The 12,976-nt window shown below is 42.1% G+C and overlaps 1 protein-coding gene across 1 annotated transcript in view; it reads right to left on the minus strand.

The window, feature by feature from the left end:
• Window positions 1–12,976, minus strand: part of ABLIM2 (actin binding LIM protein family member 2) — a 797,090-nt gene that overhangs the window by 468,300 nt on the left and 315,814 nt on the right. Inside the window, exon 6 of the mRNA XM_078678529.1 lies at window positions 5,300–5,393. Within this exon, the coding sequence (XP_078534655.1) occupies window positions 5,300–5,393 (94 nt within the window). The remainder of the gene's footprint in view (window positions 1–5,299; window positions 5,394–12,976) is intronic.

Genomic DNA, 12,976 nt, shown 5'->3' on the forward strand with positions numbered 1-12,976 from the left:
ATTGCAAAATCCTATGCATCAAGAAATCTTTAAACTTTTTAGGATTTCTTAATTTTCGGAAATTGCGATTCCTTAATTGCGAATCGCAATTAAGGAATGGCATTACATTGATTCCTATGGGCCTAGACGCCCATAGGAATCAATGCCTTTTTGCATTTTTTTAATTTGCCAATCGCAATTTGTTGATGCATTTCAAGGGTGCTGAGGGGGGTCCAAAGGACCCCCTCCTGCACCCTTGAAATGTTTTTTTAAAGTGCAAGTTTCACACACACATGTCCAAAGGACATGCATGTGTGTAACATGACACTTTCAAAAATGCTTTTTTGAGCATTTTTGAAAGATTTCGCAAATTAACACGAGGGTCAACCTCGTGTTAATTTGCACCTCCTATTTCCAAAATCGCAATTTCTAAAAAATTCATGCATTGCATTTAAGGAATCGCACAAATGCGATTCCTTAAATGCAATCACATATTTTGGAAATGCAAAAAATTGTGGTTCTTTAAAAATTGCTTCATGCATTCCAAAAAGTGAATTTGGAATCGCAAACGGCCGATTTTTCCGATTCGCACCGTTTGCGACTCCAAATTCACTTGATGCATGTGGCCGATAGAAGTTTCCTCTCAGCCCTAACACTTAGAGTATACCCTAACCTGGATCAATTACATCAAAAGTGCACACATTAATTACCGGGGCAGCAGGGAATGGGGGAGACTGGTCCAATTAGTGCTTGGAGACGCCAATGACAAGATGGTGGGCGTACACCAATTAGGGTTGGCGCTCAATGAGCCCTCTGTGGCTTGGGAAGGGCCTTGGCGCCAGCGATGCAACCATTGCAGAGCAGGGGTAAATATCCCTCCTCAGGGTCCCCTGGCAACTCTGAGAGTGTATCTTGTTGCTAAGCAGCAATCTCACAGACAAGTATGTCCACATCAACCAACAGTGTGTCCCATGAAACACACAATCACCTCTCAATCATCTCTGTGTCTTAACCTTGCACCTCAGATGACATCATTTATAACCGGGGTCACACACACACACTGCACTGAAGAGAGCTCCAGGGCACTGCAGCGGTCTAGTTCACACGGGGGAGTAAACTCCAGACCTTCAGCCCAGAAGGGCTTAAACACAATGTATCACTCTCTGGCCAGAGAGCCTAAATAAACAAGCGGAGGTAGTTTGGGGACTCCCTGCCCAGACCATTGATCATTGTGGCTGCCTGTCTCTGTTGTCCAACCGGCCTTTGGCCTTGATTGGGTAAGGCACCGCAACACTGGCGACGAGGGTGGGCGTCCTTCATGGCCCAACCCCTACGCGCTGCTGCTCTCAGCAGAACCCATCCCTCACCAGCGTGCTGTACCTGAGGATCCGCGATTTGGGCAGTGCCTCCACAGATATAAGCCTGGAACGTGAGCAGCAGTCGTCCAACTTGCCGCTACAGCAAGCAACACCGCCTGTGCCCACCGAGTGTGCTGTCACCTACGACAAGCGGGAGCCAGGTTGTGTGCATTGCCTGGTTCCCCTGCCTGAGCCCTACTCCTTCGCTGCTACACTCTTTGAGCGTCAGAATCTCCCGGCGAGAGCCCAGTCGGAGCCGGCTGGCCCCGGAACGAAGAGTCGATGTGCGCATGGGCATTCCGCCCTCCTGCCAGCACCCTAAGCATGTATACGTTCCCGTGCTAGAGGAAGGGCACGCGAGGTCGCCCTTCAATCTTCCTGCTCCCATGCATCTGCTGGCAATCTCCCCCACAGCCTGGGCAACGTGTGAAAAGGAAAGAGTCAGAAGCACTGCCTATTCAAGCTTGTGGCACCTGTGACCAACAGTGGGAAAAAAGGAAAATAAAAGCCAAACAAACCCACATCAGTAAAAGACAGTGCACCAACTACCACACCTCATGAGGACTATAAGTAAACAGAGCAGTGAGGATTCAGTCCAGAATGAAGCCCAGAAACCACCCCAACCAGAGTGCCACCACTTCCCAACTCACAGGAAGAAGAAGAATACCCAACCATCATGGATCCTGCAGCACAGGCAGCACCAAAGCCTGCATAACCATCAGGGCTACCAGCCATGTAGCCTAAGCCCCAGCATTCCCAAATAAATGTGCTGCCCCCATTTAGCGAGCTGGTAGATCAAGCCACAGCGTCCCCCAAATGGACCCTCTGGATCAGCAGGTTAGACAACTTTACAGCCATGCGGGAAACTGACAGTGCACTCAAGAGATAACTACTGTTGCACTTTGCAGGGGAGGAAATATACAAGTTGTTCGCCCACTTACCCAACACCGGGCGCCCAATGATTATAACGCAGCGGTCAGGGACCTGAAGGCACATTTTGATCCCCAGCTGAACCCAGATTACGAACGATTCAATCTGCGCCACGGACGCCAGAGGGAAGGAGAGTCCATGGATGCATTTCATGCATGACTACGAGAGCTGGCGAGCACGTGTACGGACGACGATCAGAACAAGGAAGTAAGAGCCTAGGTAATCCAGAGTGCCAAAACAAGAGCCTCCAGACCCTCATCCTGAAGCAACCCGGAATTACCCTCGACAATATCCTCATCATGGCACGATCGCACGATTTATCAGCTATAACCCAGCAAGCAGAGAAACAGGTAACGGTCAAGACCGAGCGAGCAGATGCCTTATGTACCCAGCAGAGAGGTGCCCGCAGGCAGTGGCTGAACAAGAACACACGAGGGTACTGCGGGTACTGCGGGAGGGAAGAACACTCACAAGAAGAGTGCGCGGTGCAAGGCCGAATATGTTCAAAGTGTGCTACCCCCAACCATTTTACAGTTGCGTGCAGAGAGGGACCACGGAATTGAGGTGCCCGCGGAAGAAGACCACCATCCAAGTCCGTGAAGCACCTATCGCTTGAGGATCCCAAAAATCAAAAGCCTCGGTGCGGCCTAGGCAGTACCTGGAAGACTCATTGACAGACGAAGAAGGCGAGTGCTACCTCATTTCCTTTGCCAGTGACCTCAAATGGAAGAGGCGCCCACAACCCACATGCACCATTTAGATCGCCGAATCCCAGGTCACCGCTCTGATTGACACAGGAGTGTCAGACAATGTAACGAGATGCCAACAGTACAAGCGGCTAAACCCAAGACCTACCCTGGTCCCGTCGCATGTTAGGATTCTCATATATGGCAGTCAAACGCCCCTACCCTTCAAGGGTAAGATGAAAGTACAAGTCAAATGGGAAAACCACAAAATCACCACAACTTTCCACGTGGTTGACAGAGAGGCTGACACCCTAGTAGGAAGTCTCGCAGCTGAAGACCTCGGCCTAGTCACATTTGCCAATGCCGTCAAGACCCTGCAGACGGAAGTCATTGCAGAACTATTCTCACAGCTATTTCAAGGTCTGGGAAGCATAAAAAGGGCCCGATAAAACTCCACATAGATAAGGCACTTGCTGTATAGATTATTCGACAGCCTTTGATAAGGTGAATTGAACGAGGTTGTGTACGGGTTTTTGCCCAAAATTCCAACCCTTGATGGCTTGCAGCAAGAGTGCATCTTAACTCCATTTCTTTTTTAACCTGTATTTATGGGATTTAGGAGATGCACTTGCACATAAGCTAGATGATGCCCCAAAGTAAGGGCAAACTAAAGTTCCTTTTTTTGTCCTACCCTGCTGATCTGATCACCCTGGCGACAACCCAGATAGGCCTTCAAAGGAAACTCAATCGAATCCAAGTATATCATCGAGAATCTCACCTTTTTATCACTATCAACAAAGCCAAGATAATGTCCTTTGGCTGAAATAGTTCATAGTTTATTTGGAAGACAGGTGCCACTAAATTAGAGGAGGTTGGGGAATACCCGACATGGGATTTGACATAGACAAACATCTTTCTGGGAAATGTCATGTGGAATTTGAATTTGAATTTGAATTTGAATTTGAATTTGGGTCTAGATCATTTAGAGAAAGCCTAGATCACATAAGGCAGTCGACCCCTCTATGCTCTATAAGGCTAGAACTAGGTCTGATAGAGTTATCTGGTTTGGTTGACATTAATTGGATCACTTATTTTATTAGCAGAAACATAAGGTGAGTGAGCATTAACTGCATCTTAAGAAGGAGCATTTTGTGCAGCAAGGTGACTGGAAGGGTTGCTGGAAGAATATAAACTCCCCAGATGGCGACACTAGCAACTGTGCCTAGAGCTGCGTGTAAATTAGTATTAAAAAAGGGGAGTGAAAAGCTTAACCTTAAGTAGGGACATTGACGCAGCCTCCAGATATAAGCACAGCAGATACACTATAGACAACTTTTCTAGTTTAAGGCAACCTCACTTCGATTTTAATTTGCGGACAAGACCGCATTTTTGAGATTCTGCCTTTTTTACCTCCCTTTTAAGGATTTTGATGATGCATGGAAATTAAAATGCTGCATTGACAAGTCATGTAGGATGCACAAGTTAGCCGAAGAGTTCATTGAACATAAAATGTGCCTATGCCCAGCCCTACTAGCTAGCCAAACAGAGAAAATACTAAAAGCCTATGTTTAATGCGTAGGGCACAAGAACAATACCAGAGGCTGTATTATGGTGCTTTAAAGGCGGTTCAGTAAAAGTTGTGGACAGCTTTGTAAAATTCTTGAGGAAGGCTGTCAAGCTTTGGGAGAAAAATACTTAACCTTGTATCGATTTTAATGAGCATCGATTTTTAATGAGCAGGTTAAGCAGTATTTTCTGATATCTTTTATGTAAAATAATTTATAGTATTTCGTTTTATGTAAACCTTAAACAAAGTATTCTACATACCTAAAACACTTGTTAATGCACCACCAGGTCTGAGTTCCTTCTGACGATGATACGAGGACACATGAGGTAGAAACTGCATTCTCAGTTAACTGTTGTTAAGCCTCGATTTCATGATTTGAAAAATACTCTCTAAAGAAATGCTCACCATTATGACCCAACCAAAACAGTCTATTTCACCATCAGTATTACATGCAATACAAAAGTATGAGAAGCTCGCTCACATGCCATCAAATGTATGGAGTGAGGATTTAATATTTAAAATCCAAACTATTTCAATTTCAGTGTACTTTCATTCACAAGTATTCCTCTAATCTACTTTTATCTGTGCCATTTGCAATGTACACCCAATATGCTATTAAGACATCATACCAGCTGATTATCAAATGCTAAAATATCACATTAAATACATATCAATATCCGCATTGTACTGTAGGTGGACATTATGTAGAAAATGAAAGACATACGCCACCAAGAGTTTCAAGTATATTTTGAAGTCAGGTTTATAGTTGCATGACTTACCTCTAATACTTTTCCAGTTATATACTTTTCACAGCTGTCACATTTTATGCCAAATTTAGCATGGTAGTCCATTTCACAATAAGGAACTCCATCCCTAAGGAATACAGTTAAAAGATGATATGATAGATTATTCGCGAGAACGGACAGCGTATGTTCTTATAAACCATCTTTCTAAAATTCAACACATTCTTTACATAAATGCAACATGAAAATACACGGTATTTTGCACGTACTCCTTTAACCTGAGAGAACTAGGATCCGCACTTCAAAAATACTGGTATTAAGGTTTAATCCACCCCATAAAGCCCTTCTAGGCAGGCTGCTACCCTATTGTACAGACTTTTAGCTTTTCAGGAGGAGGTCCTTTGATTTGCTTCTGGGATGTGGCGATCTTAGGGGAAGAAGTGCAGAAAGTTGAACCAAAGGCTAGCGTTTGGCTAGCAACACATCGTGCAATGATTGTACAGCACTTCAAAGGACACACAAGTTGCAGCACCACAATATAACAAGCCAAGTAAGGTTAAATATTTTGTGTGTGAGGTATCCTGCTCATTTCTCTATAGATCTCCAGGATGTGTGTAAGATAAAAACCCAAACCGAGGTCAGGTAGTAACCAGTGACTGATTCCAAACCAAGCAGAGGGGATCTCCTGAGATATTGATAAAGCAAAGTGCTGTGCTGAAGTGCTTTAAAGGCTCCAGGTTTTGGAAGGAAGACTTTGTAAGTAGTGTCTCTACTAAAAATCCTTTGTCTACAGCTGATTTACCTTCCAATATCCATGCTCCAATTGATCAGACATTTGTCCATACTTTCTCTGCAAGTGTCACCATTGTCTAAAGGTCAAAGGCCATGACTTTCCAGTCGATCATCTTGTCGCAGGAGGCTCATCCTTCCTGGATATGCAGCTGGTTTGACAGATTCAGGGGCATCCTTTCTAGTGAGCCATGCACCGCAGGAACAGGGCACATGAGTTGCTCCCCGAAAATATATGGGTATGTTTGTTATCATCACGAAGGGTCACTGTTAGACCTGATAGCCTTAGGGTGGTCTTTCCCAAAATCTTTGCCTTACTCCTCCATTTTTGGTGATCTTGTTTTTGTTGGCCTTGGGACTCTGTGCACTTTACCACTGCTCATAGTATCGCACACACACCATCCTATGTGGTCTGTAGTAAAGACCACAAGCAAGTGCTTTCATTGCCTGGGTTTTCAAAATAACAACTTATTCCTGGAGATTGAGCTGCCTTCAAATTAGAAGAAGAATAAGGGCTGTGGTTTTGCCGGTGTGGTCCTGCCCACTTCTTCACCCATAGCTTGATAATCTGACGGCATATAGTTGTGGAGATGTTCAATGTCTTGATGCTATGTTTGCTTTGCATCATAAACAGTGTCATTATCTATTTAAATGAAAAATGTTTAACAACAGCTGTAGTTACCTTTCTTCTATGTGTGAATGCTCTTTTTGCTGACTTGTTCTCAAGTGACCAGTGCTATGAAGGGCAACAGGTGTTTAGTTCTTCTGCAAAGCCACCTACCTAGCTATAACTCCAACACAGCAAGTCCCTGGGCACCTGGCCATGTTGTGACCAAAGTCTAATGTAGAATCAAGGAATCCAGAGGTTCCTAGGTGCCCTCTTTGGCCCCAATAGTACTGGAGGCATCATCTCAGTGAGGCTGGCACGTCTCTTCTGCTCATCGCATGAGGCTGTCCTTGTGCCAAGCTTTTCCACTCTCAAGAAGTTATGCTCATTGTCCTGCATGCATGGACTAAAAGACCACTCACTGCATGTACAAAGGAAAGAGAGTAATCCAATCCTATATTTGCTGCTGGCTTGCTTCAGGGGAATAGGGGACTTCAACACAAAAGATAATCCACAGTAGTTAAGGGTTTATGTGTTTTTGCTCGCTCTGCTACTTTTTCATGGTGAGAATTTATTGCATCCGCTCTCCTTGTATTGATGTTTTTGTTTGCGCAGTTGTGCATAGTGTGCTGTATCTTTACTGATGTCACAGGTGGTCACTAACACCAGAGGCTGGTGTAGAGGTCAAAAGGCCATCCCGTGCAGCACGGCAGGAGCTCAGAAATTAGGATTAGTAACCTACTTGGTTCTGTGCCTGTATTACACAATCACTGCAGTCACATGGTCAGATCACCATTTGCTTGCATTCCAACATAAAACAACACAAAGCAACACACCTAACACCACTTTACTTGCACCCACCTAACGACCATGGAACAAACTCAATTTTGAACACTTAGAAACACAACTAACATCCAATACAGATATAGGCACAATAAATTCAGTTTAAAAACTATATGAGTGGCTACAGGAATCTTTTGCTATTTAAATACCACTAATAATAACGCAAAAGAGCAAACGAAAACTGGCACCTTGGAGATATACAGAGCTAGAAAAAGATACAACAGCAAATTAGAAAGCTGCAATGCACCTGGCTCAAAACAAACACCAATCAAGACAATCTTCACCTAAAGAAATTTAACAGATTATACAAGTCAGCAATCAATAACGCTAAGAAAAGATACTATTGAGACAGAATTTGAAATGCTAAATGTGCAAATAAAGAATTCTGTAAAACAAATTGCCTAGAAGGAGACCATCCCATTACGCAGGAATTCACAGACAAACTGGCAAATGATTACACGACCAAAGCAGACACATTGGACTCCAATTTAAAACACAAAAAAACACCAGCACCAACCCTTTTCCAAAAAAAAACTCCAAGAGTAGGCTAACTGTTGTATTCTCCTAGTGCTTGTGCCTTTAAATGTAGGTAGAACATGCCAGGAATGTTTAGGGATCTTGGGGGAGGGTTCTATGTAGACAGTTGAACCGAGAGAGCTGGTAGTTGCCAGCGTTGGTGGTGATGTGTTCATTACAAATAAATCTTCACAAACTTCTGCGGTGACTCGCGTCTTAATACTGGCGACAAGGATGGATGGGATGGAGTAGATCCAGAATAGTGAAGGACTCCTAAAAGCACACCAGTGTCTACTGACCTTGGTGATGAGATGTCAGATGGGTGTTCCTTAGAAAAAGTCAGAAGGAATGCGCTGCAGCGACCCAGGTTGACAAGGTTAAAAAATTTGCCTTTGTGTCTTAATGATTATGTTTTATATTAATACTTCTTTATCCTTGTTTAACCCCTTCAGTGCTAATGACAAGGTCAACTCGTCATGGGTTTTACCTGCCCTGTGCTTATGACGAGTTGACCTTGTCATGAACAATGGGAAAACGGAGGATTCAGCGCCCAGCGGGAAAACCCCCTAGCAGCCAAGGTGTTAACCTTATCTTTCTTTGCATTGGCAACATAATTATAGAATGCGACTGTGCGATTTAAAGATTATGTTTTGTATTAATGTTCTTATTTGCTGTTTACCTTCCTGACTTTTCCTTGATTTTCCAATAGTATTCATATTACAGTCACATGTTTATTTGGCTATGTTCTTACATTTCCATTTCTCTCTCTTCTTTTTTTCAGCTGGTTTTCAGCTGTGTTTTTATTATTAAGTAAGGAGTGTTGTATTCTCCTAGTGATGGTGCCTTTAAATGTAGGTAGCGCATGCCAGGAATGTTAAAGAAACTTGGTGAAGTGTTCTATGTGGACAGTTGAACTGAGAGAGCTGGTTATTGCCAGCGTTGCTGGTGCTGTGTTCATTACAAATAAATCTTCACAAACTTCTGTGGTTCTTAGCGTCTGAATGCTAACCCAACCTTTGCATTCCTTCCAACAAATTCCTCACAAGGAATTTATGGACCTGGTCAAAGCAATCAGGACTGCCGGCAGCCCTTCTGACTCGTGTCCACCACAAACCTTCAAGAAAATTCTTCTAACTACCTCTGCTGCCACACTAGTAAGAGCACTTACTTAACTACAGGAATATTTCCAGAAGATTTTAAAAACTCATACATCTGCCCATACTAAAGAAAAAAAACTTGTTCCGCTTAACTCAGACAACTACAGACCAATTATAAATGGTGCTTACCTGGGCACACTGATTGAAGGACCAGCATTTGTCCAGATGTGACAATTCATTGAAGATAATTCCATCCTTTCAGACTTCCATACAGGGTTACGTCCAGGAAGAGGCACAGAACCTACCATCTGGGATGACCTTAAGAACATAGTTTGCTGCACTACTTGTCTTGGACCTTTCAGCTTCCTTTGATTCAGTCGACCATGAACACTAATATAAAGACTCTACAAAGCTGGCATAGAGATGAATGCTATCGACTTTATCACATCCTACCTTTAAAACGGAAATAATGTCATCTATATGCCCCCTTTCTCATCCAAACCGTATTTCACAAAAGCAGGGGTCCCTCAAGCCTCTATCATCTCATCCATGCTTTTCAGCATCTACATGAAGTCATTACCGGCACTGATCAATGAATTTCACCTCACATGCTATAACTATGCAGATGACACACAAATACTCCTTAAACTGCAAAGCCTCAAAGACATTGGAAAGTTAGAAATTTTCAGTTGCATCAGAGCTGTTGATCAGTGGATGACATGGAGCCATCTCAAATTGAATGCTTCCAAACAGAAATACTCACACGCGGCAATTGGAAAAATGATGACTCACCTGCCTTCTGGCCTGATGATCTGGGAACAGCACGTAAGTTATCTAAGATTGTAAGAAACCTCAGAATTGCCATGAACTCCAAGCTATCAATGCCAAGTAGACAAACTAACTTCATTACAATTAAAACTCTGCGACGCATCTTCCCCCACCTGGGATTCCCAAACAGGTAAAGGCAACTATCTACCTTGTTGTGTTTAAACTCCTCCAATAACCTCTACCATGAATCATCTTTAAGAACTACGAAAATACTACAACAGATTCAGAACTCTGCTGCAAGACTACTCTTACCTATAAAGTCACAAGCCTACATCTCCTCTACCTTGAAGGCTCTGCATTAGTTACCAGTTGACAGAAGATCCACATTCAAGCTGCTTTGTATCACCCACAAAGTGATACATGGAACAGGGCCGCTCCTAATGAGGAATAAAATCACCAAGCACATTCAACAAAGAAACCTCTGTTCTAGATTGCCACCTTGCCTCAAAATCCCACATTACAAGAAAAAAACATAGGTGGCACATCCTTCTCTTTTTAAACAGCCAAACTATGCAACACGTTACCCCCAAACATAAGATCCATGAATAACTACCTTATCTTCAAAGACTCCTCAAGAGTTGGCTCTTCCCCACATAACCACCATACTCAAACATGAATATACAGTATATCCCTGTGTGTATATATGCATTTATTTGGATTATATATGTGTAGCTAGATATGTGTATTACTTTTTATAATTGGGTATAATAATTATGTTTATAAATATATAGAAATGTTTTAGTTTCTGCTTAACAAATGCACATACTACTTATTGATATTTGGTTCTATGTTTAACATACATAGGTCACTACATAAATAAGTACATTTTTATCATAACTATTTATTTACAATTGCTTCACTGTTGAATAAAAAATATATAAATTATAAAAATAAATATATTAGTACAGCAGCACTTAAAAGTATGAAATGCAACTGAAATCTAGATATACTATCTTTCTTATAGATATATATCTTCCATGTACTTATGTATTTTTATGTATGTAATTTTGTCCTAATTCAGCATATCCAATGCACTACACTATATCTCACCCTATACCTCGTTCAATTTATCTTCTACCTCCACAAAAATCCCCTTGACGCCTCATCAGGGTAGCAGTGCTAATTAAATGCAAACCCTTCCCTCTTCTATCCTTCCACTGTTCATTTTCAATCCAAATACCAGACTCACATGTCCCACCTTCAAATTAATTTCATATTTCCCTTTACTAATTCACCACTAATCATTTTTGGGTTCTGGAGAAGCGTGCTACTTGCCGAAAATGCTTTGACGCCTCGTCAGGGATAGTAAGTATATAACTGCAATTACAATTACAATGATTCCACGCGGAGGGAAAGACTGTCACTGTAGTCTTTGCAAAAAGCACCCCAGCCACTCCTTAAGCCAGAGCAGGAGGATTGTATGAAGCTCCAGTTGGCCCAAGGGCATTTAGTGGCAGCTATGCTAATTATCTTGCTGATGTCTTAGTTGCCTTTTGACATACGCAATTTGTGGTCCACTGAGGATTCTTTAAACTCCTTTACAGGAGTGATATCCATTAATGCACGGATGTCAATTTATCCACTGCTTTGGCTTTGAGCGAAATGGACAGATTGTATGAAGTCATAATTTGCCTGTTAGTGTTTTACATCAGTCAGTCGCCCTCACCATGCTATTATGAATTTACAGTAGTTGTACTCTGTAAGATTGCCATGATCTGTCAGCAGTACCAATGAAGCTAAGGCAGCGATCCGTGGAGACTGCACCTGACCTGTTGTTCCAAGTGTTATCATTAAGAATAAATGTGTATCAATGTGTTCACACAATGCAAGCACTTGCTGCCAAGTTGCATAAACCATGGAATGGTTATAAATGACAATATGAAACGTACAGATGCACCACAACAATAACCAAAAAGGAACAAGGTTGTGATTCTTTTTTCTTTTTCTTTTTTTACTCTCACTTTTGTACGTTTTTTGGAAACCCGAGATGATGTGTGATGTCAATGATCCGTATGGTACATCAAAAAAGACATGTTTAAACCGTCATGATTGTCAACAGTATTGCCGGGTGAAAGCTACAATATTAACAGCCCCAGGGTGATCGTGACGACAGGAGGGTAGTAATAATAATAAAGATGGTGAAACAGGCCAGTAGGCTGTGTAGAACACTACGACTGGTGTTCGTGTAACCGACGTCCATCCGCTGTACCTCGTTTTGATAGATCTATAGATTTCCTGAATGACACCATTCTACGGGTGAAACACGTTGGCTGTATTCACTATATATGTGTGAAACTTTACAAAACAGAGAGAAACAATAAATAAATAGAAGAATCATAACCTTGTTCTTTTTTGGTTATTTTTGTGGTTCATCTCTATGTTTCATATGATCTGTGAACAGATCACTCATCCACCCAATTACCACATTGGCATTATGAAAACACGTTGGATGAGAGCTCTTGGCATCCAACTGCTGACCAACATTACAAGGTATTGCACACCAGGCAATTTTTAGTCATCTCTTAATATGTTTTGAATGTACCTTACGCCACTTAGATGATGCTCCAGTCACTACTCTCTGAAACCTCTATTTTAGCCAACAGCACCTCTCTCACATGAATTATCATCATTGCCAATGTGATGGCATTTCTAGTGTAGGATTCGATGTGGTACTGTATCAAATAGGCTAGTTGCATTATGAACACCATATTATTTTGAAAGATCTATTCAGTTTTAACATGTACACTTCTGAACAATGAATGGCCAGCATTCACAAACGGGGGAAATTCTGGAATTGATGCAAGTGGAACCAACTGCAAATATCTTAATGACAGATCAACGGATACCAAAAACTCCACATATCAGCAACCGCATTCAGTAGAACACTTTTGTCACTGGTTAGCTTCAATTTCTAGTATGGTTAATATTTGTATGCTTTTCAAATGTCTTTTTCATCAGTGGATAATTAAGGACAATTCTTACAGTGGTCTTATAAATAGCATTTTCAGTTTATGGCTGCTAATGATGTTGTGC

Source organism: Lissotriton helveticus, chromosome 2_2 (assembly GCF_964261635.1).
Source record: "Lissotriton helveticus chromosome 2_2, aLisHel1.1, whole genome shotgun sequence".
Lineage (NCBI taxonomy): Eukaryota > Metazoa > Chordata > Amphibia > Caudata > Salamandridae > Lissotriton > Lissotriton helveticus.